The sequence below is a fragment of the Manis javanica genome, chromosome 12 (genome assembly GCF_040802235.1).
Source record: "Manis javanica isolate MJ-LG chromosome 12, MJ_LKY, whole genome shotgun sequence".
Classification (NCBI taxonomy): domain Eukaryota; kingdom Metazoa; phylum Chordata; class Mammalia; order Pholidota; family Manidae; genus Manis; species Manis javanica.
The window spans coordinates 18845072-18872611 of record NC_133167.1 but is presented as its reverse complement, the minus strand read 5'-3'; the positions used below and the strand labels follow the sequence as shown (position 1 = coordinate 18872611).

Below are 27540 nucleotides of genomic sequence, written 5' to 3'. Positions count from 1 at the left end.
GCGGGGGAGGAGAAAGGAGCGGAGGAGGCGGCTCCCGCGCTCGCCGGCCGTGCCACCTGCCCGCTCGCTTGCCGCCGTCGCGCTCACCGCCGCCAACATGCAGCCGAGACTGGGCGGCCCCGCGCTGCCGCTGTTACTGCTCTTGCCTCTGCTGGGCGCGGGCGGCGGCCGCGGGGTGCGCGCCGAGATGCTGTTCCGCTGCCCGCCCTGCACGCCCGAGCGCCTGGCCGCCTGCGGGCCCCCGCCCGCCGCGCCGCCCGCCGCCGCGTCCGGGGCCGCAGGCGACGCCCGCGCGCCGTGCGCCGAGCTGGTCCGCGAGCCGGGCTGCGGCTGCTGCTCCGTGTGCGCCCGGCTGGAGGGCGAGGCGTGCGGCGTCTACACACCGCGCTGCGCGCAGGGGCTGCGCTGCTATCCCCACCCGGGCTCCGAGCTGCCCCTGCAGGCGCTGGTCCTGGGCGAGGGCACTTGCGAAAAGCGCCGCGACGCCGAGTACGGCGCCAGCCCCGAGCAGGTTGCAGGTAACGCGGGCTGCGGCAGCTAGTGCGGGAAACTTGGAGGGCAGCGGGAGCCTGGCTGGCGGCCGTTCTGTACCGAGGAAGTGTGCGGCGGGACCTCAGGCTGTTTTAGCGGAGGGAGAGCGGAGTCACTGACCAGCCCTGGGCGGCGGGGGCACGCAGAAGTCAGGCCCGGGCAGGGGAGCTGGAGTTAGAGCGCGCGCGGAGACGCTGGCCGCGAGTTGGTGGGGGTACACCGGGAGACGAAAGGCGTTCCTGTTACCATAGCCTTCCCCGGTGGAACGTACCCTGAATTCTATTTTGGAGGGGAGACTTGCTAGGGAGGAGGGTGTTGGTAGATGTGTGAGAGTAGGGGCTTGAGGCTTCTTTGGGACATAGCTGGAGTCTGTGGCCGCCGACCGAAGGTGCCTGGAAAGGTTCTGGTGGAGGACGCTGCCGGGGAGCAGAGGCTGGCGGGTGCCGGTGACACCAGGGTCCTCTGGTGAGAGTGGGGCGCTAGGAGGAGGCAGCGGCGCTTTGACGGACCCTTCCGCCTGGGTTTGTGACGAGGGAAGACTTGTGCTTTGTAGGATGGGCTGTTTAGGGGAAAAAGAAAAACGAACGGTGTTGTTACATAGGGAATAAGAAGGCTCCTGCTTCTCTGTTGGGTAGAACAATTAAAAAGGGGCATCTGCGAGGCGAGGAGGAGACCCCAGCATTTGAGTCGTGTAACTTCGGCCGGGTCGCCGGCAGGGGCAGCCATGCGGCTCGGTGCAGCATCTGGGCCCCAGGCCCACTGCAGGATGCCTGGGCTTTCGGCGCAGCTCCTCTTACCGGAGCGAGGTGTTACTTTCCTCATTTGAGGAAACTCCTCATATAAAAAAGTTTTGTGCGGGACACAACCAGGCTAGAAGAATTTCACGTGCTTTTTTGTTTCGTTTTCAAAATCACAAAAGCTTGCAGCCCCAGTGGTCTGGAGGGACCTGTAATTATTTTCTTCTTGGAGACAGTGGTGAAATGTTACCACTGCCTGTTGCTGTTATTTAAAAAGCAGGCTAGTCTGACCAAGTTTCTCAAACTTAAAAGAAAAAAAAGAGAGAAAAGTGAAAACGTTTGGGCTTGCTTTTTTCAGCTTTTGCCATCATTACCCCTCCCCCCTCCCCCCCAGCGCACCCCACACCAGCGCACCCCACACCAGCTTCCTCTGGCCTGCTCTTGTTTTTACCCTGTTCTCCTTGCGATGGAATTAGGAGTCAGAGTTGAAATCATTCTTCCATTTCTTTGGTGTGTTTTGACCTTGAGCACAGAACAAGTTAGGGGTTCTGCGCGGAGGAAGCCCTCATTCCCTTTCTCCCTCTGGCTTGCTTCCTTCCTTCCCCAGCCCGCCTCGAAGTTAACCCTTTTCTTCTGTGTCTCTTAGAAAGTTCTAATGAATAATGAAAGGGAAAGACCCCGCAAAGCTCTGTCATCGAGGGGTGCCCAGTCCCGCGTGCCCCTGCATCACCCCCTGGCACCCCGTGGACCACCAGGGAGGTCCTGTGGTTTCAGAGCCGAACTCTGACAAAGCAAACATCTTCCTCAGCAGGGTGAATTTTTCTAAAGGCCTCCAAGTTCCTGGAATCGTTTGGATTTTAACTGTTTTAATAAAGTGTATGGTACACAGTCTTCCTAAACACTTCAGTATTTTTTTTGCTGCCTTCAGCCCTCTCCCTCAGCCTGTAAACCAGCTCTCCTGCTTCCCAAGCCCCAGAAGCTGGTTAGGGGGTCTTCAGAAGGGAACAGATGCAGGAGACTCTCCCCATTCACTCCTCCCCTGGAGCCTGAAGGAGGGGAGTTGTCAGGGGAGCCTTGGAACAATGGGGTGAGTTCATGGGAAGAATGTCACTCTGGATTTTCTGCCTGGTTATGGGACTTCTTTCCGCCTGCTAGCCTGGCCCAGCTGCCTCGTCAGCCTTCTCCCAGGACCCAGACAGAAGCCTTCTGCCTTTTTTCTCTTGTGCTCCAGTCTGGGAAGAGGGGACATCAAGGTGGGGGGTGGAGACTGGAAGACAGTGGGTACAGTGGAAAGGAGTGGCCAAGAGAAGGGTGCCTGAGGCTGGGGGAAGGGGCACTGCAGGGGTGGGAGTGGGGCTGGGCTTCCAGGGGTGCAGGGAAGAGAGGGGAGCAAGTTTTGAGACTTCATTGTGGAGAGGGTCTTGGTCTGGAGCAGAGACAAGGGGCAGTGCATGGAGAGTGCTGGGGTCTGAGCTGGTTGGAGGATGTGGACTGAACGTGGCCCAGATGAGACCTTGGCCCTGAATGCTGCTGCCTCCTCCTCTCTCCCATCTCTTCGCCCCACTCTGAGGAACAAGCACCCCTCTCCCCGCCTCCCCATACACCGTACCCCAGCCTGCATTCCTCTTTAAGCAGGTTGCTTTTGAGAATTTTAAACATACCCTCTTATTTTGAGGCAGCAAACCCCAGCAGTTCCGGCTTTGCTGTTAGCTCTTTTGTCTTTGTTCCCGGGACTCAGGGGCTGTGTTGCTCGCTTCCTGGGGGTGGGGGTGGGCACATTGGCGGGTGCTGAGCCTGCATCCCATGGGGGTGATGGGCTGGAACTTGGCTGTTCAAAGAAACTCAGAAGTCAGACTGGGGGTTGCAGGGTGGCCCTGGGAGGGGAACCCAGAGACCTGCTTGAAGTCTGGACCTTAAAAGTGTGTGGGTGTGTTCAGTGTGGAGTGGGCAAAAGTGCCTAGAGATGTCAGGGTAAGAAGAGGAAGCAGGCTTGGGCCAGGGCAGGCCCTTTCAGAATTCAAGGCCGCCTGGCTGGACTGGCTCCCTCAGCATCTCCCCTGCTCCTTCCCTGCCGTGTACAATGCCTGGGATTATGCTGAGGGGAGGAGCCGCCCAAGTGGCCGTCTGGCCGGCTGCACTTATAAAGGTGCTATAGAAATGTGCACTCATTCAAAGTCCAAGGGCAGGCAGGCTGGCGTGCATGGCCTGGGGAGGCTTTGCATCTGCAGTTGCTGGGGGGAGCATAAATGGGGGCAGAGGCGAGCACCGATTTACAGTGGTTCAGTGCGGCTTCAAAAAAGGGGGAGAAAAGCAATGGGACTTCTGGCTCTAAGCGCTGCTTTGCATCTTGTCTTGCATAAATTTGCATACTGAGTTCAAAGTTGTAAAATAGACTTGGGGAATGAGTGGGACCCACTGTCACTGATTGCTAACACCACTACCTTCTCCTCCCTCCCCCCTTCTGGACTGAACACTCAGAACTAACTCTGCTGAGCTGCTCCGCCTGCGTCAGTCACCACGGTGCATTGGAAGGAGGAGATGTGGGTCCTGACGGCTGCTGTTCCTGGGTCCCTTCTTGGAGCCATAGTTCCTTGGCAACTGGACTAAGCAGGGTGTGGCTGTGTGCACTCTGGCCTCAAGAGGCAGGGCTGGTCTGGAGGGTGTGGCCTGATAGGTCCTGAACCTGTGAGTTGGGCCTTCTGTGGCTGCTGGCTACCACTGTGCCCGAAGTGCTGGGATTTGAGGAAGTCACAGAATCAGGGTCTCTGTCTGCGGCCTCCCTACCCACCTTCTACTTCTGTCCAGGATATTTGCTGGGATAGTTCCGTTTGTGTGGTAATAATGACCCCATCCATCCTTTCATAAGATATTTCAGGAAGCTTTGAGGAAAAAAGCCCTGTATAACAGTGTTCAGATCTTACAGAAACAAAAACTTGGCTAAGGAATCTCTGAATAGGCTGTGGAGTCTAGGGGAAAGCAGAATCATCTGTTGTGATAGTGAGGAGCTATCTATGCAGTGGTTCTTGGCCAAGTTGGACTGTTGAGTTTCCTGGCAGGCAAAGGGAAAAGGAAGCCCTAGATGATTCTCACTGTTAGCTTACCTTAGCATAGAGCTTTCAAATAAAATTTTCAGGCAAATCGTTCTTTTGGGTTAGAGAACTGCATGGAAATCAGTCCTATAAAAATGTCCTCAGGCTACCTGAGAGCAGGCGCATATTCACTCATTGTCAGACATGTTGTAAGGCCTCACTTTGAGGGAATCCCTGTTCTCTAGCCCATTTACCAGATGGCTTCCAGTTGGTTCTCAGATTAGCTGCTCTCTGCCACAGAAAATGGGATGTACAATTACTAAGTTTTGATAAGAGGAAGTTTTGAAAATTCTTGGTTCTAATGAAATGCAGAACAGGAGTATAGTACTTGGGGAAATGCAGGCAGGGACTGCTAAAGGAGTGAGCAGGGAACAGAAAATAAACAGGCTGTGCCTACATTTGGTTTAGCTTTGGCTCTCCTGACAAACCACACCAAGAAAAGCACTCCATCTTCATGACCGTCGTCATCATTAAAGAGACTCCATATCCGGATTTCACTGTTTAGTTTCTCTCTTCTCTGTTCCCATCTACTTTCTTCCCCTGCCTTCTCCATCCTGTCTTCTTTCCATCCAGACTGTTCTCTGTCATGCTTCTCCCACAATGGCTGGTCCACAAGACTAGCTGGATGCTAAATAGGTGGGCAGGGCTGGAGACAATAGATTGGAAAACACATTGGCCCCAGCCTTCCTCAGAGATCCAATTAGATGGAGGCCATGTAGGTGGCAGGTGATAGCAATGTCTGAAACTATCTATTCCTGAAATGAGGATGGTTGACTGGCAGTGCAGGGGTTGAGAATAGCCGTATCCCTCCGAGGCGTATATCACTAGAGCTGCCTCTGCTGATATACTTCCTCTGCACCAGAGGAGCTGGCGATGTTGGGTGATGGTTGGCTGATGTTCCAGGCCCCTCTGCTGTTCATTGCTGTCTCTGGCCAGCGGCTGAGATGGCAGGCAGCCTCCAGGAGCTCAGTTGTCCTCCCATCTGTCCGCATCCTGTTATGAACTGGCTTCTTTGCCTGCTGTGTCTCCTGACTTGCCATCCACCCTGAGGGAGGATGTCCAACTCCATTCCAGGTGTAGACTCCGGGGCTCAGTCAAGGGCCAACTTAGTAGGTGAGTAATGGGATGAAAGTAACCTGGCTATCTTTCTCTCATCCCTCTGCCTCCGTGGCCAAGCACAGAGTGGAAGAGTTGGCAGAAAAAGCCTTTGACCCTGTCAGTCAGAGGGCTTGTTCCTGGACACCTGCCATGTGCAGGTGATGTACAGGCCACAGCTCATCGCTGCCAGGTTCAATCATTTGCACTCATTTGACTCTGTTGAGAGGCCCAAGTCCTCGAGCTTCGGGACTTCAGAAATAGAAGTGGCAGCAGTTAGGAGAGACAGAAGGGCCCAGGCGCTCAGGTCAGAGCTGGTGGGACACAGACAACAATGAGAGCAGCCCGGCCTTTGGGACCGGTGGACCTGGGGTCTGGCGCAGGCTTCCTATGTCTCTGGGTGAGGGCCTTCCTCACGTGCCAGTGTCCCTGTTGGTGAAGTGGGGATGGCAGGATCACTGAAACGGGTGAACCCGCAGCCAGCTGTTGGGATGAACAGCGCCTGGTACATAGTGGCTTCTCACACACGTTAGCAGTGCCTTGGGAAGTGACATCTCTCTGAGGGCAAGTTAGCAGGCCTTTAAGACGTGAAGGCCAAACTGGCCGTGTCAGGCAGGCCACTGCCTCTCAAGGAATCACCATGGCTTTTCGGGGCCTCATCCTGGTATGAAGCCGCTGTGGTTCGAAGCCCAGTTTCCTGTCATATGCTAGTCATCAGAGGCAAGAGATAAATTCTCTCTGAGCTTTAGTTTCCTTAACTGTAAATCAGGAATTGATAGCAGCAACTCTGCAGGATGGTGCCTATGTGTGCGTTTATAGAGACAGTATGTTTAAGGCCTAAGCACAGTTGTTTGGGTAACAAGTCACTTGATTTTCATCTCTTCACTTATAAAGTGGAAATATCCATACCTCTGACCTACTTCTCCAATCTAGTGGAGCTGTTCGTAGAGAGGGAAATGAAGCTGTGCTTGAAATGCAGTGTAAGCCCAGCTGACAATAAACAAATGGGTTGAGGTCCACGGGCTTACATTTTTTATGAATGAGTTAGGCAGTGCTCTGTGGCGCCCATGTCCTTGTGTCTGGGACCGACCATTTTTGGTGTGAGAGCTTCACTCTGTAGGACCTGGGTTGGGGGTGGAGGAGCCGTGGGGCACAGAGGGGCCCCGGAGTTTGGACCCTGCCTACTTGTGCTGGCCTTGCTGCTCATAAGCAGGTGACGCCCTGACTTCACCCAGCCTTCCAGCAGCCTTTGTTTGGTTTGTTCTGGCTGGGGATCCCTGAGGCCACATCTCAGGGGTGGGAGGCTTCTTCCTTCATGGAGAGCCCTCCACAAGGGATCTGCTAGGACTCAGGCTTCAGAACAATAGGGCCAAGCAGGAACCAAATGGGCCCAGCACACTCAGTCTTCATGGTGTGTGTGCCGGCATGTGCAGGGCTGAACTGTCAAAGCCAGAAGGAGACCCCGTGGAGCCGGTTTCCTCCTCCAGGAAAATGGGCTTTCAGATCCCTCCTGTCTGAGCCTAGAGTGCCAAAAAGTTGAATGTGATCCTGGCAAAGAAACGGGATGTTCTATCCAAAAAAGTGACGTTACCTTACTACGCTGTCTCCATAGTTGACCTCATTCCCGAGCGGGGGAGCAGCACCTCATGTTGAGGGGAGCTGATGGCTCCTCGGCAGTGTTTCCTGCCCAGGGGAGTGGGCTCTGGGCTCTGGGGTCCTCCCTGATGTCTGACTGCATCTGGGGTGCTGGAAAGCCCTCTGGGGGATGGCCTGCCTGGGCACCAGGACAAGTTCTCAGGCATCTTAGGGGGCCGAGCCCCAGGCCCCAGAGGAGGTAGATGCTTGCATTTTAAGGGGGTGGCAAATGCTTGTGGTGAAACTCCAGGCAGTAGGGACAAAGCAGGGCATTTGCTGCTGCAAATCTGGGGTGACCTGTCCTCTTAGGCCAAGGGTCTTAACCATGGGGACGCGGGGGAGAGGGATGGCCCACTTTACTGATGGAGGAGTCAGCCCGGAGAAATCTGTTGGCTTTCAGGCTCCAGAATAACTGACCCCTCCCACTGACCGTTAGTAGAGTGTATGGGCTATGGGAGATTTTTCTTTTCTTCAGGAGAACAGACCATCCCCTATGCCCCACCTCCTGCTTGGCTCCTGCCCTTGACCCTCCCCTCCCCGCTCAGCCACTCGTGTTCCTTAACAAAGCCAGGGAAGATCTGGGCTGGCTCGGCTCCTGGGTGCCAGTCAGGACGCAGAGGGAGACCTTTTGCTCAGAAAGCCGGCTGCCCCGGAAAGAAATACACAAATACAGGATCGACTGTAGTCAGGAATTGTTTCCCTTCCCTGCTTTTTGTAGAGGGGGAGGGGGAACTTGGCAGCCCCTGAGGCCCCTTCTGGCCTCTAGCCTCACGCCTCTTCCTGGCTTGGGAGGCAGGGCAGGAGTGGAGATTGGGGAGAAGGGGGCAGGGGCTGGTGGGCCCCCGGATGCTGGGCTGCAGAATTGGCCCACAGGCCCTGGTTAAGTTGGCTGGAGCAGAGCCTGGGGTTTCTGATTACTGGACGTGTGTAGGTGTGTCCGCCCATGTCCATTCACGGAACTGAGTTCTGGGCTCCAGGAAGCCAATCTGGGGAGGAGCCCTGAGCCTGGGAAGGCCTTGGGAAGGAGGGGTGGTGGGAGTGGGGGAGACTCGGCATGTTCAGTTCCTGAAAGGAGCTGGAGAGATCAGGGCCTTCCAGCTTCAAGGATCCAGGCTGGATTGTGGGGGTACTGTAGGAACAAATGATCTTCCTCAAAGGGTAAATCACAAAATGATAATTAAAATTGCATTTTTTGCATCCACTTCTACCAAAGTGCCCCTAGATTCTTTTTTTTTTTTAGGTTTCTTTTCCAGCTGTTTTCTCCTCAGGATTCTCCCCACTTGACAGATGAAGAAATCAAGACTGCATTCAGGTCCAAATGCTGAGGCAGGCACAGACCGAGTGGAGTCTGAGATTCCAGACTCTCATTCCAGGACTCTGCCATCAGACTCAACATGCAAAGAAGCAGTGACTTATATGCTGCTGCCTGGAAAAGCTCGTTTTCCCTGGGAGGTAGTAATTAAGGCATAACTTCTCTAAAATGTTCCTTTTGCAACTCCCCAGGAAGTTTCTTTTAGGTCTATCGCCTTGACTTAAGGATGGAGGTGCCAAGCTGTCTCTGGATGGCGGACTTGTTTCCTAAAGGGCCTGAGGCCAAGATAAAGTGAAAATGGCAGTTCCCCTGTACACCTGCCCCCAACTGCCTGAGGAACTGGGTAGTTTGTGTAGCAACAGTGGCAGGAGGTGGGTCAGGCAGGATAAAGGGGGTAGGGTGGGGGTGGGATGCGTTTATGGATCATGAAGGCCTTAGAAGTTTGGGTGGGAGCAGCGGCATGTGACTGATGACTTCTGTCCATGAGGGGATGAGGGGATGAGGGTCCTGCGGAGTTGGAGGCAGGGCAAGGTGATGGGGAGCAGAATAAAGCAAGCCTGGGTGCTGAAAGCTCTTGCCGAGTCTCCCTGTAGGTAATGCCAACGACTAGGTGTCATTCTGGTCGGTAAGAGCTCTGAGGCTGAACGACCTGCTTTTGGATTTCGGCTCTGCCATTGACTACGTGACTTTGTGCATTTGGCCTCAAACCCTATGGCTTTTTTGTCAAGTGTGAGAGGGGATAAGAAATGATCAATGTCGTGATTGTTTCATGATCAAACAAAGTTATGTACACAAACCACTTAGCACAGAAACTCAGGTTCAAAACTCAGATAACCAGCTGATTTCATACAGGTTCTGATCCCTCCTCTTCTTTCTCTAACCTCAACACAGAACAGAGGAGAATGCAAATGCCTATTTTTATGTGTTTTCTGATTGGCGAAATCTCTTACGAAGAGGCACTTCAGAGTCCCGTTGGGGAGTGGGGCTCCTTCCATGGGGTGTGGTTTACCTGGACAGCTGCCCTTCGCTTTGGCTAGTCCAGATTGGCGTTCAGAGGCCAGTGATGTGGCCTTTGATGCCCTTGCCACTCACTATGCTTCTACCAGTGGCTGATGGCTGACCATGGCTCATTTAGGCCCCAGAGGTGAGGATTCCTACTAGAGGCTCTGCAGGTTGTCTCTAGTCCGGTTAGCTGCTCCTAAATCAAGAGAACATAACTGAGGAAGACAGCTGATGCCATGCAGTCTTATATCAGACAAAATCAGAACTTTTAGTTGAGGGATAAGAAAAGCCTGGTGACCTATTTAAAGACACTTATTTATATTCAGGACACTTCTTGTGCTGGCTTGAGAGTGTGGCCGGCAATCCTGGACATCTCTGCAGGTTTTCAGTTTCTCTTTTGCAACCTCTGGGTGCAATCCCTCAGGCCTGCGGTGTCTGGGAGTGGTCTCACGGGATGGAGAAGGAATGGGCGGGAGGAGAGGGGTGGGAAGGACCCAGCTTTCTCGTTCTATGGGAGCGGGTGTGTGGGTGGCATCACTGGAACTGAGTGGAGGGACAGCTGTTTGAATGTGGGTCCTGGAGAGAGGGATGCTTTTGCTGACCCACCTCGTGCTTCGTTTGCTGACTGCCTTTCTTCACTCCTAACCACTGTTGTTGCTGTGCAGCCTAGACGGTGAGGGAGAGGCCGGAAGAGTGAGAAAAAGAAGTAATGAAACATGAGACTCTAGGTCAGAGGGTGGTGGGGTGCTGTTTGGATAGTCAGCTTTCCTCATGTTTAAACATGGAGCACTTATTTTGTGCAAGCGATGAACTAACTGTATAAGAATGCAGTTGTCATATCCCCTGTAACACATGCTTTCTGGTCTGGGAGGATAAGAAAAGTGTTTTAAAAAGCTTGATATCACCTAAGAAGAAACCAAGTCAGTGAAGATGTATTTAACCTAAGGTAAATAAAAGGCTCTTGGGAAAATTTGATGTGAAATAGTGAGAGTCCTTTCTGGTGAATAAAGGCACAGAAGGAAGAGAATCAAGCCTGACAGCTGTCTGCTTCCTCTGTCTTTGAAGAAGAAAGCACAGTCTCTCTTCCAGAAAAGTAAGCTGAGCGCACAGAGTGGCTCCCTTCCTGTCCTCCTCTCATTATATACACTTCCCTTTAAAGCTCGGTGGAAGCTAAGTCCAAGCCTGGGCGGTTAATAAGCTCGGTCCTTCGGAAGAGGAAGGAAGAGCACGGACCCGTGGTTTTTTGGCAGTGCTCTCAGGCTGGAGCTGTGAAGGAGGTTGAGTCGGATTACGGGAGAGCTTTGCCCAGGGAGGCCCCTCGTTGACTCAGTCAAGTGGCCTTGGACATTTGGAGGCTGTATGATCCATTCTTCCACAAAAGATTCCTTCTAACCTGTATCACAGGAAGTCTACAATTTTATTTCCATCAGCAATTTGTCACCTGTTCTTCCCCTGAAACTCTTGGGTGGCTTCTAACCCGTATCTCCTGTTGTAGATTAAGGCTGCTTCCTTTCTGGTCTTCTAGGAGCTGCAACAGGTGTTTCCCATCCTTTGGGCATGATTGGCCCTTGGGCATCTCCATGGCTCTGCACCTGTGGGCACCCCCAGAGCCCTCTTGGCTGCATTAGGATGAGCTCCCTGTTCTCAGGCCTGAGCCTTCTTGGTTCCTTTATCTTCCCCTACTTGACCCTGTGATTCTTTCACTCTCTTTGGGTCTTGCCTCTGGCTCATTCCCCCATTTGTGCCACAGACACTTGGCCAGGAGCCCCTGGTCGGTCTCTGACTGGCAGGCATGTGACCCTTGTGAGCCTGGCCTCAGAGAGGTGGTGAAGTTGGGCACGTCACTATTGTTCTGTGCTCTTCCAGCCAGTGGGATTTCAGAGGCATCCCAAGCTTACTGATACCCCTGCTTGCCGGGGAGGGTGAGGAGTGGATGGAGTAAGAGAGGTCACTTTTTTAAAAGATTTGAAAAGTGCTTGCAGGTATTAAGGATAACATAACCCCAATCTACCACCCAGAACTGGGAGTGGTTGATAATTTTGTCATATTTGCTTCAAGTCTTTTTTAAAACTGATAGCCCTCCTCACCAGTCTCCTGTTCCTTGTCCCTCCACCCCAGGAGCAACCACCGGCTTGCGTCACTTAGTGTTTTTCTTAGCTAAACGGATTTGCTAAATGATGGCCAATATCGAGTTGTTCTCTGGAAATGAATTGAAAATGTACATAAAAGGCTTCATTCTGCAACATTTTCCCCTGTCAACATTAGGGTTTTGAGATTCATGTCGATCAGGTTAGAGCTCTTCTTTTTAAGTGTTGTATGATACTCCATTGCATTACCGTGGTGATGTAGTTTACGCACTCGCCTATTGAAAGGCTTTAGACCAGGTTTCTGATACTTTAATGCTGTAGTTGTACATGTGCCCTTGTGCTCATGTTTGAGAGAATTGCTGGATAGGCATATTCTTCCTGTTCCCGTAGTCACTGGTTCAAGCGTGCAGCAGAGCGTACTCTCTACCTCTCCACACTTGGACTTTTGGCAAATAGGTCACCTTGCCAGGTTCTCGGAAGGCTCACGTTGAAGCAGAGGACAAATGTTTGGGACCCATGGAAGGAATGAAAGCTGATAGTGCTGTTTGCCATCTTGATAGCAATTTCTGTGGCTCTTCAAGGACAACCTGGCTCATAGCGTCCCAGAGGCCCTTGGCTGAATTTGAGCATGTTTTTTGTTTCCTGAAACGGTCTGCCTCAGCCCTGACCCTCCCCAGGTCTTTGCAATTCCAGGAATGACCCTGGTGTTTATAAAGCAGCCCTTTAGAGAGTGCATAAGCAGAGAGGCTGTGGAGAGGCTGTGCTGTTTCTGCTCGCTCAGGGGGAGCCCTAGAGGAGATGGTGACATGAGGGCATATTCTAGAAATCTCCATGATGCCTGGCCAAGAAGGGCCCCTCTGTGTGCATCCAAAGATACAGATGTGTCTGTTTATGATCACATGAGCCAATGGATGCAAAGAGCTTACAAAAGCTTTGTCTTCGCAAAGTGTGTATGTGAAGCCCTATTTCTTGAAAAGAGGACGCATTTTTCTCCCATCACTAAGTCCTTCAGGAAACTGAGGCAGGAGGAGAGAATCACAAAGGAATGGGGCCCTGGAAATGCTGAGCTTGAAGGGGGTTAAAAATATAGAGTCCTTGACCCTTGCCCAGGCTTGCTGTCTCTGAACCTGTGGGGTTGGAGTCCAGGACTATTTTTAGCAAGCTCTTCTGATGATTTCTGATGAACAGCTGTGGTTGGAGGCCATTCACCTAGTCCAGCTCCCTGAATTTACAGATGAGCACACTGAAGCCTCCGCATCTTAAACACCCTCCCTGGTAGCCCTCAAGATTGCCAGGCATGGCAGGCATATCGGGATCAGAACCTTGACCTTTGGCTGTCAGGCAGCACTCATCTCCCCATACTTGGCCAGGCTTTGAACCTAAGAGCAGGTGTTGCAAAGGAAATCCAGAAAGGGGTCAGGGTGGCAGGTGGTCTGCCCTCTGCCCTTCTTTTGTGTGTCATCTCCAGCAGCAATTCCTGTGTGTGTGTGTGTGGGTGGGTGGGTGAGTGGGTGGGTGCTTCCTGGCCATTCTGCTCCAGAGTTTACTGAGCTCTTCCACTTTTAGTGGTGGCAACTGCGTGTGCAGGGAGATGATCCCCAGGTGAGAATGGTCAGTGCCTGCACTTGAGTGATAAAACCTGGAAGACTTAACCTGTAAGAAGTGTGTATCTAGAGCATCTGAGGGGGCTGCTGGCAGTCATTTCCTCTCATAAGGGGATTCTGAGAGGAGGAATTACCCCCTTTGTTTGAAAACCATGCTGAGGAGCTAGTGGTCTGTTCCCAAAGGGATTTCTCCCAGAACGTGGTGGCTTCTGAGAGACGTCAGGTTTGCTTAGCTGGCTCCATGCAAGGAGCAGGGGCCACAGAAGGTGGTGAAGAACGGGAAGGGAGTTTGGAATGAAGCTGGGTGTCAGAAGGGAGCAGATGGACCTACCAGGAGAATGCCATTCATTGAGAGCTGAAATGTGTCCTGGGTGTGGCTGCCACAGCAGACATCCATGCTCATGCTACTCAGAATCCTGGCTTGAGAGGCCACTACTGCTTGCTGCCTCTGACCTTTTGAAGAAAAGGTGGAGGAAGACACACAATGTCACACCCAGAGAGACTAAGGACCTCAGGTTAAACCTGAGCTGAAAAATAGCAAATAGGCACCCCCTCTCCCCACCTCATTTCTGACCTCTGCCTACCTCTCAACCGCCCAGCTTGGCCTGAGCTATCCACCCTGTCTCTTGGTGGACTGTTATTAGACATAGTGACTGCATGCTAGATGGAGTTAGGCGACCACAGACAGCCATCCAAGGGACTGGCTTCAAATTATCTCCAACAAAAGCTCCTTCCACTGAGTGCTGGTGTGTTTACCTATGAACCCTGCATGCAGGGCAATTATGAGTCACTGCCTCTCCCACCCTCCCTCCCCTAAATCCTATAAACAAGTTAAAGTTCCCAAGGACTTCATCAAATGGCGGAGAGCTTTGAGGTTTAGCACCATACAGAATTTATACAATTAACAAAATCAAGCTCTAGAAGAACTATGCAAATAGTATTGTATAACTCTCTTATACTGCATTTCCCCCCATGCAAGTGGCCATCCCACAGATCACATACCCCCAACCCTTCCCCTCTACCTAGCAACCTTTCATTTACCCATTTAAAAAATAGATAATCTGTCTGCATATTTCTTCTAAAGCTTGATCTTACCCACATTGGAATTTGATGATAATGTATCCTATTTAAGTAGCAATCTTCACTTTCATAGGATTATTACTTCTATTTTTCAGACTTGAGAAGTTAAAGCTCAAAAACGGTTAAAGGGTTTGGCCAAGATTGCGGGTGAAACATTAAGTGGCAAAGCCAGGACTGGAATTCAAGGCTCTGGACTCCTGGAGTTCTTTGCCCATTCAAATTTGTTAATGAATTGTCCACTGCCATGGTTATTAATAGAGAAGTTGTCTAGGAGGGAGGAGGAAGATAGTAGTATTTATTCTGTTGCCCAATATATGTCAAAATTAAGTGTGTTTGGGGAGAAATCAACAAAGAAGGAGCCATGTGTGTTCTGTGCCCGGCCAGGGTGGAACCAGGAAAGCAGCCAGAATTCCCCTCGCCTGTTACTCAGAATCCATTCTTGAAAGGCCGGGAATGCTGTTACCTGTTGAAGGAGGTGAGTCCACCGGAGGGCGTGAGAGACTCCAGGTTGGACTAGAGCATCTCTGTGGTGCTCCCAGCTCTTAGATTTCCAAATAATCATGAGATCAACTAAAGAGAAGGTTGGAAAATAGGATTTCTTCAGAATAAAGAAACAAAGAAAGAAAGATGCATTAGCCTGTTACAAAGATGTGTGGTGGATCTGGGAGAAGGTCTCCTGCGTGAGGACAGATGCCTCACATTCTAAGCAAGAAAGAGTAGGGGGTTGCGTTTAGATTCTTGAAGTTTATTTTCCTCAGCATGCTTTAAAGTCTCCCATAGATCAGGATGGCTGACTGTCAAGTGGAGCATTGAGATCAGCATCGCACTAGAAGAGAGTCAAGTTTCACGGGAGTAAGGATCTCTTGGACACAAGGGTTTTCATTCGTTGCGTAAGGTGGTTAATGCAGCCAAAAGGGCTATGCCAAAATGAAGTTTTAAAATGAGGGTATTGATGTAGACATAACACTCTTACTCCTGGAGTGTCAGTTTCCAGCTGCTGTCCTTGGCTAGATTAGTAAGGCTAGGTCAAAGGGTGATGTGGGGACCCCATGTCAATTAGGAAGCACCTCGGATGATAATGGGGAGCTTGTGTGTAGTCCTCTGTAGACCCAGATGGTAGTCCTCTGGGCCTCGGGTTTGCTGTCTGTAACGTGGGACCACTTGTCCCCTCCTAATGCCATCTGGTGGGAGGAGGTGGGAAGGTGTGGCCGTGCTCCCGAGGCAGGGCGAGACTTCTCCCTGTTCTTCAAGCCCTCCACAGATGAGACTGGGACTCTACTCTTCTCTAGTCTCCCTGACTACTATTTGGAAAAACTTTACCTTTTGTATATAAACAGGAAACTCCCTGCTTCAGCGTTGCCCATTCTGCAGGTCGCTGTGTATAAAACAGCTAATGCTTACTAATCCTTACAGGAAAATCTCTTCAGGGGCCCTAGAGGTCCTGATCAGTCATCTCTAAGCCTGCAGCCTTTTCCAGTTATGTGATTTGGGTTGCTAAGAACTGTTTCTTAGCATGACCTGTGCCCTGCAGCCCATGGAGCTGCAGACATAAGTGGTTGCTTAATAAATATTATTCTGAACCTAACTCTTGGGCAGAAAAAAAAATGCAACTTGGTATTTTTGTTCTGAAGGCAAATTCCATCTCTAACTGGAGTTCTTCAGCTGGAATGTTTTCCTCTGGACTATTCCTGTCACCTAAAGAGAACATATGGGAAGAACTTGATACCGTGTGATAAAGCCCATCTGAGTGTGGGGGGTGTTCTGTGGGTATGTCCCTGAGCATGGGGGGAAATGGGGGCAGCTAAGAGCAAGCCCCGTGTGCTCCTGTCGTGTCTCCATCCTGGGTGTGCATGCAGCATGCATCCCTTTGAATTCCCCAACTGCCCATTGGAGGTGGGTGCTGTTTGTCTGTGTATAATGGGTGAACAGTAGAGGTACAGAGCTTGAGTAACTTGTCTAGGGCCACACAGCTAAGTGGTAAACCTGGGATTCAGTCAGGTGATTCGACTTTGGGAGCCTGAATTCTTGAACTTCTCTGTCTGGAAATAGTAACAGTCCAGGAATCAAGGCTCGGCCCAGCTTGCAGTTCTTTCTGATCTCCACCCTGTCAACTATTTCATTTCACTTTCCTGGGCTTCTCCTTCAAGATGTGGAGTGTCAGCATGCGCGACAACAGAGCAGGCCCATGGATTTCCTCATCTCTTTGGCAAGTTCGTGGCCAGTGAAGTGATAATAAAGGAATGGGATAAAATATACCTTGAATACCGATGGCCTCTGTGAGTGTGTACAAACTGACCCTCACCTCTGAGAGGTCGGGGCCATCTCGGGAGAGGAAGCCAGCCCTGTCCTGGGAGCAGACTGCCCTGTGGACCGACCCCCACCTTCGGGGACCTGGAGCAGGGCCACATTATGACTTATGGGTCCCAGACACTTTTGCCTTTGTGGGCCCCTTCCTCCATAAAAACATCGTTATTTTATAACTGCCCTATAAATGTGCATGTATCAGTAGTATATACTAAGACATTTTCTTTGACCTAAAAACTCATTTTCCTTCTGATTTTAAAAGGAACTAAAACATTTCCTAGGCCCTGGGCACTGTGCCAGCTGAACCAGGCAGCCCTGCCCAGAGTCTGCAGGCTTGAATGCACGTTTATCTGCGTGGGTCAGATGTGTTCCCAGAGCTTGTAGAGGGCCGCCTTCTGGGCATTAAGTGTGGACTGACCTCTAGGACTCAACCGAGCGATTTTTCTTGGCCCCTGGCGGGGCCCAAGAGAGCTTGGGGGAGAGGGCGCAGCAGGCTGAGTGTCTGCAATGCCCAGGGGAGATGGCCATCCCCACCCCCTGCGCAGGAAGGTGGACTGCTAGTAGGCCTGGAGTGTGCCTTGGGGAGAGAACGGCGGTGGAGGGGTCTTAGCTGGCAGGAGTGACAATAGTAGAGCTTAGATGTGCTTTAGGAGGGGCCTGGGGTCCTTCAGCATGGTCTGGGGGGCTTCTGAGCTTCTAGATAAAGCCTAATTTCTGAACAGTAGTTTCAGCCCGGGCAATTTCACCTCCAGGGGGCCATTTGGCAATGTACCAAGGCATTTTTGATGGTCACAACCTGGGGAAGGTGCTACTGGCATCTAGTGGGTACGGGCTCAGGACTCTTGCTTGGCCTCCTACAATGCACAGGAGGCCCCCAACAAAGAATCGTCTGGCTCCAATGTCAATAGTGTTGAGACTGGGAGACCCTGATCCATAGGTGGTCTCCTCTGGTTTCAGGTGAACGGACATAGTTGGGCAGAGAAAATCTATGCAGCCAGGCGTGTCCCATTCTGGGGAACCTGGCAGGCAGCTAGGCTGGGGAGCTGGGGATCTATCTCCTGGGGCTTCTGAATTTCTGCTGTTTCAGCCTCAAGGAGCAGAAAGGGGAGGTCAGAGTGGGAGAGGAAAGTTTGGGGTGGGTTGATGTTGATGGGTCTGATCGAATGGTGGCACAGGACTCCCACCAGTGGAAAGTGTTTCAAATCACCCTTTCCCTGGGAGTGGTGTTAGGGCTTCTGGAGCAGGATTTTATATGTGCTAGGTTTACTTATGGTAGAACCCAGGCTACCCAGAGGCCCTGGGTAATAGCCATTCTAGAGAGAAGAATTTTCTGGGTTGCAGAGGGCTTACTCATTTAAACATTTCAGTAATTTTTGTAAAGTTTAGTAATTTTGGGTAGAATTTTTTTTTTTAACGCTCAATACTTGACATGTTAACCCCTCCCCTTTTGGTCATCCCAAAGCCAAGATCATTATCCACACAAGTCGTTTCGGGCTCCACAATGTGCAAGTCCTTAGGGGTCACGGATGGGTGTGGAGTTGTTTGCCAGGTACTAACTGTCCGCACAGTTCTGATGCTTGTTTTTTAGTGTCCTCTTTCCTCCCTGCCATTTGATACTTCTTGCCACTGTCCACATGCCTTGCTTCTTTCTCCTTTTTGTTTTGTTGAATTTATTCTGCTGTGGCCTCAGAAGCCAGATATCCAGACACCAGGCTCACTGGCGCAATGCTGCTGTGAACTCTCAGTGCTTTTCACGTGCTGATCGTCCCCACGTGGCGATAGCTATTCTGATGCTCAGAGCCTCATCTTCCCTGCTTCCTGCTTCTGGGTCTGGTTCCCCATTGCCAAGGTAGCACATGACTGAGGCAGCTGTCATCTTCATCAGACCCAAGCAGTCGCCAACCCCCTAACATGACAGTTTCCATGTTCAGGCTGTACCTTTAACTGCTGCACCTATAATGGACTCCCCACAGTTGTTTGAAGTAAGAACTGTGATTATCCCACAATTTACAGTTAAGAAAATGGGGGCACAGGGAAGTTATATGGGCGGGAGAAAGACAGCCAGTATACAAAGTGGTAGAGCTGGGATTTAGCCTCAGTATGCCCTCCTACCCAGTGCTTGCTGGTATGGAGATAATGTCCTGGATTCAAAGGGATGCTGCTATAGCTGGTGAGAACTGAGGAGGCCTCAGGTGCCCAGTCACCTGAAGTCTGCAGGAGCACACTCCACAGAAGCAGGCGCCAGCCCCACCAGGGCACGGAAACCTGCCCCACCCTTTAGCCAGTGAGCCAGTGGACGCCACAGCTCACAACTTGGTGGGTATCACGGCCTCCCCTCTCCAGGTCAGGGCCATCCCAGGACTGTGACCCTCCAAGCCACCACTCTGCCTGAATTCTAAAGGGACTGCTATGCCTGAAACTGTTATTTTAAGAGCCATTCTGTTATGTTATCAGGGCTGTAAGTTTTTGGAGGTGCATTAAAGGGGAAAAGAAAATGTGTAAGATTTGTTTAGAATCCCCGCCCGCACCCCCAGTCTAGTTGCACGGTTTGAGATCCTTTTGCTGGGCTGTGTCTACGAGGGGCTGTTGGAGTGTGGGCCCTTCCAGAGACTGCAGGGACCTGTCTCCCTGGTGTGACACTTCCATACTCTTGTTCCTCTGGTTGCCCCTGGCTGGACATGCCTAAGCCAGCTCTCAGGGCAGCTGCGCACACACTGGGAGCCTTGCCCGGCTGTTGACTGCCTCGTGGTCTGTGAAAGGGGGAAGAGACTTGTGGACGCTCCGTGGACAGACATCTGGGTGAGGCTGCATACTCTGTGACGAGGTGAAACTACCGAGTTGAGGTTATAGTTCCTGTATCTGGGCTTCTTGGCGTAACGGGGGCTAGCGTGGCATGTGGAGACAGAGCGAGAACAAATGGGCAGTGCCTTAGCCGCCGCAGGCGTGAAGCACTTGGGAACACGAGAGGGGCAGACCTGCAAATGAGTAACAGCAGCGGTTGTTGGAAATGGTTTCTGGCGGCCTTGTGGCTCTCCACCTTCTCACTCCCTGCCAGACTGCGTGGCCCAGTGATGTCTGTACATGAATTCTGAAATCTCACCCAATCTGTGCCCTTTCAGACCATGAATGATGAAGACGTGAAACTGGGGCTAGTGGAGGGGAGGAATCTTTCTAGGGAAGAATGTTGGGCCCCAGAAGGGAGTTAATCCCATTGCATGGTGAGGGCCTTGCAGACATACTCATCCTTCTGTGCTGCCCTGCTCTGCCCTGGCCTCCTGGGTTGGCGGCAGACCGGAGTAGGTGTCCCAGGCATTTTTACGGAGTCAGCCTGCATGCAAATCCTCCATATGTGATCTTGGTCAAGTACTTGACCTCTGTGCTTTTCAACTTCTCCATCTGCAAAAGTTGGGGGAGGGTGCTAGCAGTGCCCACCTATTTCGTCGTTGTGAAATGAAATTGGTTAGTGCATGGGCACGGTTCACCACAATTCCTTAGCTCTTATAATCCCCACCCTCGTTATTAGCGGGGGTCCAGACAGTCCAGGGCCCACCTCTCTGGAAACTAGACCCAGAGCTCTTCTTTGCTGCCTCTCTCTTCAGACAACGGCGATGAGCACTCCGAGGGAGGCCTGGTTGAGAACCATGTGGACGGGACCGTGAACCTGTTGGGAGGCGGAGGCGGTGCCAGCCGGAAGCCCCTCAAGTCAGGCATGAAGGAGCTGGCCGTGTTCCGGGAGAAGGTCGCTGAGCAGCACCGGCAGATGGGCAAAGGTGGCAAACATCACCTCGGCCTGGAGGACTCCAAGAAGCTGCGGCCGCCCCCTGCCAGGGTCAGAGGGGTGGCGTGCTGGAGGGACGGGAGCACACGCGAGGGGCCTCAGGGCAGCGGAGGGTACCCCACCCCATAGGGGGAAGTCCTGTGCTGCCTGCTGGCAAAGCACTTTCCAGTTCTGCCACCAACATATTCGGTGACCTTCCGGCCCATTAATATCTCTTTAGGGGCCTCAGTATCTTTGGCTGTGAAAATGGACTGGCCATGTGATTTCTTGAAGTCCCTTGCTTCTATTTTTCTGCTTGGCTTTGGGATGTAGGCAAAGAAAATGGATGCTAGAGTTGAAGACAAATCCACTTGAACTTGCTTGCCCTTGTGACATGCTCCCCACACTCAGCTACCCCCTTCTTTTGCCAGCCCAGCTCTGCTGTCTTGGGTCTTGACCCTGGTGGGGTTGATGGAAAATAGTGAAGCTTGGGTCACTGGGCTGGGGTAGAGATACTTGAGAGACAGCCACTTAAATTCAGTATCTGCAAGTAGATCCTGTTTTGACCCTTGAAAACCATTGCCCAAGAGCAAGGAGAGGAGTGAAAACTTCCATCCGTGCAACTGTTTACGGGGTGGATGGGGCACAGTGATGTGGCGGTGAGGTCACTGGGCTGGGGGTTAGAAGACCCTGGTCCACCAGTCAGCTGTGTGGCCTTGGAAAAGTTCCTGCCCTGTGCATTTGGAGGTTGCTCCAGGGCCAGCGTGTAGTGAGTTCCTTTCTGCCTAAGCCTCCTCTACCTGCTGCGCCCACAGACCCCCTGCCAGCAGGAACTGGACCAGGTCCTGGAGCGGATCTCCACCATGCACCTTCCGGATGAACGGGGCCCCCTGGAGCACCTCTACTCCCTACATATCCCCAACTGTGACAAGCACGGCCTGTACAACCTCAAACAGGTAAGAGAGGACCTCACCTGGGCACCCTGTTCCTGACCCCTGCCCACCTTCATCCTCTGAAGCCAAGCTATGAATGGTGATGTCAGCCAACAGACCAGGGAGGGTGGAGGTGGGGCTTCCGTCCAGGGGCTGACTCCACGTAGCCAGCCACCTACCATCAGCGCTGGGTGTCCAGGCTGGGAGAGAGCCTCTTGGAGAAGATATGTGGGCTTATACCAGTGTTCCTCAACTTGTGTTGTGCATTAGAATCACCTGGAAGTGATCCCCAGAACTTACCCAGATTACCATTCAGAAGGTCAGGTGGGGACCAAGAGTTTACGTTTCTAACAGCTCCTCGGGGATGCTGATGGTCCATGGACCACACTTCCAGGATCACTGGTTTAAACCATTGAACAAGTAGCTTGTCTGGTTTTTAAGTATCTCAGGAAATGGAGAATCAGGGATGGAGAAATGCCACTTAAAGCATTTCTAAAAACAGTAATAGTTCATAACTGTATGTACATTAGAGGAGATTAAGAAACTTCAAGTAAGCCACCCAGGAACCCCCTTGTCCCCCCTGCCCTGCCCCTTCCACTCTGTCACATGCCTTCTGATGACCAGTGTGCATAAGAAGTATTTCCCCTTAACACTGCCAGTATTTTCACATAGACATGTGGAGTTGGACTGATGATTGCTAGTGGCTGTTTAATATTGATGCGTTACCTAGCTCACCCATCACTTCTTCCAGCTGGTATTGTACAGGGAGAAGGGGTTTATGTGCATTTCGCCTCAGGCAGAGAGAGAGGAATTGAGGGAGAAAGCGGGTAGTGAGGGAGAGCTCCACCGGCCATTCTCTTTGCAAGCAGAGGCTCTGAGCATGGCTGCACACCAGGATCTTCCTCTTCTAGGGAGCTTGGAAACATGTGCATGCCAGGGTGCCAGCCCAAGAGACTCTGACTTGGCGAGGCTGGGGTTCTTTCCAGGGCATCAGGATTTTCGAAAAGCTGCCCTTGTGAGCCTAGTGGGATCTGTGAATGGCTTACAGGGGGGCTGTGTGGAGTCAGGAGAGGGGTACAGGGCTCTGCTGACCCCCAGGGTTCTCCCCGTCCCACCTTCACAGCACGGGCACCTTGCCTGTCTAGATAGCAGTCTGGCATTACAAGCTCTTTGTACACATGCTCTCTAAATGTAAGCCAGCCACCTCATTCGGTGCTCAGGAAATGGAAGAGTTATATCTTCTGATGAAAAACAGTCTGTGTGCTGCCCCGGACGTGTAACTAAGGTGATTTGCAAGAGTGACTGTAAGAACAGAGACCCTGGAACGGGCATGCGTGTGTGTGCATCTCAGCCATGCCTCTTACCATCTGTGTGATGTCGGGCAGATTACTTAACCCATCTGTGCTTCCTTCTGATCATCTGTAAATATGAAATATGAAGTAACAGTATCTAATTCACCAGGTGATTGTGAGCATTGAACGAGTATATATATGTGAGATACAAACTGTAAATGAGCAACGAATAGATTGCTTGCTGGTGGCTGGCACACAGCAGGGCCTGGCCTGCCATTGACCTTATCACCAGGTGCAGGTTTCACCCCATGCTCGAAGTCCCAGTATACTGGGTCCTCCAGTGGCTGGGACCACCCTGTGGGTGGGGGCTGAGTCTTTCCAACTCTGGGTATCTCCGACAGCCTTGGTAACCAGAGTGGCCACCAGCACCAGCACGGCATCAGAGCTCGGCCATGCAGAGCTCCAGGCCCACCCCTGACCTCCCAAACGGGAATCTGCATTTCAGCCAGCTCACCTGGCTCACATTCAGGGTGGAGAAGCACCCCCTGAGGCCAGTGGGGCGCATGCACACTGCGTGCTCAATAAGCCTCGGGTTGAGTCTTGTTTCCTATTGCAGAAGAGGAGTGGGCGGCTCTGGCGTGTCTACCATATTCTCCCTTCCTTTCTCCTCAGTGCAAGATGTCTCTGAATGGGCAGCGTGGGGAGTGCTGGTGTGTGAACCCCAACACTGGGAAGCTGATCCAGGGAGCCCCCACCATCCGGGGGGACCCCGAGTGTCATCTCTTCTACAATGAGCAGCAGGAGGCACTCGGGGTGCACAGCCAGCGGATGCAGTAAATGGCAGCCAGCCGGTGCCTGGCACCCCTGCCCCCAGCCCCTCTCCAACACCCATGGAGGGAGGAGAGCTGCGCGTTTGGCAGGTGGGGGAGGATTTTCCAGGAGGTTTGACACGCGTATTTATATTTGGAAAGAGGCCAGCACCGAGCCCGGCATACCCCGCGCCTCCCCACTCCCCAGCAGGAGATGCCTGCACCCTCCTCTTATAGTCCCTGCCGGGGAGAAAGGGGTCATCATAGTGGCGGGGCTGGGGGAAAGGTTTGGGAAGGGGGAAAAAGAAATTTTTATTTTTGAACCCCTATTTCTCTTTTGCTTAAGATTAAAGAAAGGAAAAATAAAGTGTGTCTTCTGCCTGCGTCTGTGGGGTGTCCCTGGGAAAGATTCTGAGGCCTGCTAGCCTCCTGTCCTGCTTCGCCTATGACACCAGGGTGAGAAGGACGGAACAGCAGGAAAGGGATCCTCTGTCCAGTGGCCTTAGCCTATGGACGTGCAAAGGCCCCGAACCAGGGGGCTCTTCCAGTGCAGCCCCAGGACTCCTGCTCCGGCGCTAGCCCCCAGGTGGGCTCCGGGGAGGAGAGGTGAAGTGGGTGCCTGTCTCCCCCCTCCCACATCCAGATGACACCACAAAGGGAGAAAGGGAGCAGGGAGACATTAGAAGTGGGGTCCTCTGGCTCTGGAAGTAAGGAGCAGTCCCCGCTGTGCAGGCAGCGCTGTCAACGCAGCCCCCGCTGAAAGGGGGCAGAGCTCCTGTGGCCCAGCGCGCTCCCAAAGGTGTCATCTCAGGATTCAGGCATGGAGTGAGGGGCTCTGTGCGTGGGGTTGGAGCCAGGGGCTCCCTACTTGGAGTAGAAGAAAACCAGGCCCCTGGAGCCGACAGAGCCCTAGCTGGGGTGCTGTAGGCTGCACCAGGCCAAAGCTAGCAGGCCACTCGGTTACCGGACAACTGGCTAGCCACCCTGGAGATACACTAATTCAGGTAATCCTCATAAATTCATACATGAGGCACTATTATTAGCTCCACTTTACTACGGGTGAGGCAAAGGTGTCCAGAGGGGCCTAATCTCCACTCTCCAGGGGCTGGGGCCCCTACCAGCCCGTGGACCCTGCTCAGCCCTGAGTTGCGTTGTCCACTGTGGGCAGAAGCTGGCCGAGTGCATGGAGAGCACCTGGGTGCTTTGCACCCCAGTTGGATTTGTGCCCTGTGGGCCAGAGTTCCTAGCTGGGGTCTGACTTCACCACTGATGGATGCTCCCACCACCCTTCTCTGACCCCCTCACTGTAGTCAGCAGCTGGTGGCTACTGTCCCACAGTGGGGCACCCCATGCTCGCTCTCCAGGCAAGCACAATGGTTCTTAACCTTGGCAGATGTCCGAATCGCCTGGGTCACTGTAAAAGACACCCATGCCATTCTCTGCCAGCAGAGACTCGGATCCGATTGTCCTGGAGCGGAGCAGGGTTGGCTTATAAAATGTTCCCAGGTGATTCTAATGCAGAGCCAGGGATGAGGCAAGAAGGATGCTGGAGTCTGGATACCAGGGTTCAAATCCTGTCCCACCACTTCTGATTCCATTGCCCTGGAGCTACGTAACTCACTCTTCTTCATCTGCCTAGTGGGGATGATTTCAGCCTTAAATAGGGTGGTATCAATGTGAGATGATGGATGTGAACGTGCTTTCAAAGCTGTGATTGTATGAAATGGGAGGGATTATCAGGGGCCCATTGCTGGATTCAGCCCTCATGCCAGCCCCCAGGCCCCAAGGTGGCCACCTCTCTTGGGCCCTCTCTTGAATATCATTGCAGAGTGCACCAGAGGATGCCGCAGTCCCTGTCTATTTCCATGCCACTTGCCCACAGCCTCTTTGTACTTAAAATTGTCTGAAGAGGTGGATCTTACGGGTGTTGAGCAGCACCTCTGCTGTGACTCTAGCTACAGAAACCATGCTAACTGATGTATGGTATGACCTAGAAACGTTTGCTGAGGGAAAGCAGAATGGACCCATATGGGAAGATGGTGGGCTGGGCAGGGATCTCGAAGATGTCAGTCAAGACCATGGCTCATCTTAACTGCCGGCCTCTAGTTCATGCTGACAGTTGACAAACGCTGGGGCTATCCTGCCCCTGTGTGGCAGTATGGGGAGCTGCAGCTGAGTACACTGAATCATTTTCCTTAGGAGGAGGTGGCCTCCAGACGTCCAGAATGAGTCAATCGGGGATATTTGCTAAATTTTCAAAGCAGGGCCTATCCCAAATGCCTGAGCTAGACACTGGGGAAGGGACCTAGGAGTCTGCATCTGCATCGAAACATGTTCCTGGCTGATTCTAATTTGTAGAATCACCCCATTTCTAGGTGACCTGATTTGTAGGATTCAGGGCAAAACAATTCAGAACTCCTTGTTTAGAAATTAGGGATTTCAAGACAGTGACAGCAGAGTATAAAGGTGAGCACAGGGCACAGGACCTCGAGTGACTGAGCAGGTTGCGTGCCCACGAAGTTGCCTTGTTCTCACGCCCTCTGAACTTGAATCACTACTGCAGGGCTGTATCAGTCAGATGCATCTTGCATATGCAGATGATATGGTCGTTGAGAGCATGGGCTTGGAGGTGAGGCAGTCTTTGAACAGGATTTGGACTCTACTTCTTACGATACATTTCTAACCTCTGACCCTTATTTATTTCATCTTTAAATATGGGGATAACGTCTGTCTCCAAGAATTGCTTTGAAAATATAAAATCACTTCTGTCACATAGTAAGTGCTGCCTAAATGTAGTTAGTACTGTATCCTAGGCTTCCTGTTAGGGTTTTAGAATAGGAAAATGAAACATGATGGTCCTGTCCTGAAAGTCTGACATTCTACTGGTGGGAACCACCACAGAGCTCCATAATGACCATGGGTGTGGTGGAGATGTGCCCAGGTGCAATTAGGAATAACCATGTCTCAGAGCAGGTGCAAAGACAGTCCTAAGAAGGAATTTGGGAATAGGAGTGGTGTGTGTGAGTGTGTGCACACACGCATGTGCACGGAGTTCAGAGAGGGAACACCATGAGCTACACAGTGACCGTGGAGACTTGCCTGTGGCTGAGGCCGCCTGTGGCAAAGGGCGGCCGCGGGTGGAGGAAGCCAGAGGCGAGCTCATCAGGACGGCCTTGGGTGTCTTGCTGAGGGGCTGCAGCTTTGGCTCGAAAGCTCTCAATAGTCTAGGGAGGATTTTAGGCAGAAGATGGGCATGACTGGGTCTACATTTCACAAAGTGAACTCCGACTGAGGTGTCTGGGATGGGGACACGGGAGTGGGTGGAAGGTCCCGGCAGGGAGGGGCTGCAGTGATCACCATGAGCAGTGCGTGTGACTTGAACCACCCATGGAGGTGCAGGGGAGGGTCAGGTTTGAAAGTTGTCAACGAGGTGGCTTATTCCTGGGACGTGGGGACTTACTGGACGCAGGGGTTAAATGAGGAGTCACAAGTGGTGCCTGGGGGGCAGGCTGGGGCAGTCGGGTGGGTGGTGGTGCCATTCTCTGAGATGGGAAACCAAGGAGGAGGAGGAGATGAAGGGATGGGTTGGGGGAAGATGAGGAATTGAATTCAAACTGTGTTCTTGATTTTGAACTTGTACTTTATAAAGCATAAGAGAAAATAAGATGAGTACCTGAGCCAGCAGGATGAGTTCAGTTTTGGGCGCCCTGAATGTGAGTTGCCTGGGGGACGTGGGGTGGAGAAGATAGCCTTGACTTTCCCCTCAGCCTCGTCCAACGCCCAGTTCATGGACAAGCCACATTGGTTCTGTCTACAAGGCGCTGTTCATGTCCCTCCCCCGTCTCCGTCTCCTCTGTCACCCGTACAGCAGGTGAGGGGATGGCTGATGGGGCGTGGGAGCCAGGTGGGGACAGCAGGGGATGGGGGCTGTCCTTGGAAACAGAGGAGGACTGATTCAGGAGGGAAGGGGCTGCGTTGGTGGGTTTGTGGCTGAGGGGGGGAGACAGGCCATTCTCACAGGTGTGTCCTGCTTTTCTCGGAGGGGGAGGTGCAGGGAAGTGCTCTGTAGACAAGAGGGGACATGGGAGGGAGACAACCCAGTTTGAGGCCCTAGTACGTTCCCCAGGCAGGATTGGGGGCTTGGGGATTCTGTATGTTGCCCACACACTGGTGGCACTTTGTCCCCCAGGCTCAGCAGGGCTGTGACAATACTGGCTGGTGAGGTTTACCCAGGGCTGAGGTGCCGCAGGGCAGGTGACACCCAGACAAGCTGA

General features: G+C 52.4%; 1 protein-coding gene across 1 annotated transcript; it reads left to right on the top strand.

Annotated features, from left to right (window-relative positions):
• Window positions 1-23633, top strand: IGFBP2 (insulin like growth factor binding protein 2). Its single transcript, XM_017668158.3, has 4 exons — window positions 1-518; window positions 20076-20305; window positions 21049-21189; window positions 23130-23633. The coding sequence occupies exons 1-4, from the start codon at window positions 98-100 to the stop codon at window positions 23292-23294; spliced, it is 957 nt and encodes a 318-aa protein (XP_017523647.2). The 5' UTR covers window positions 1-97; the 3' UTR covers window positions 23295-23633.
• The last annotated feature ends 3907 nt before the right edge of the window (window positions 23634-27540 follow it).

Excerpts from the sequence above, each read along its gene's own strand:
- IGFBP2 (XM_017668158.3), top strand. The coding sequence starts at position 98 with ATGCAGCCGAGACTGGGCGGCCCCGCGCTGCCGCTGTTACTGCTCTTG. Across the intron at positions 20,306-21,048 it reads TGCGGCCGCCCCCTGCCAGG|ACCCCCTGCCAGCAGGAACT; the intron begins GTCAGAGGGGTG and ends CTGCGCCCACAG. Across the intron at positions 21,190-23,129 it reads GCCTGTACAACCTCAAACAG|TGCAAGATGTCTCTGAATGG; the intron begins GTAAGAGAGGAC and ends CTTTCTCCTCAG.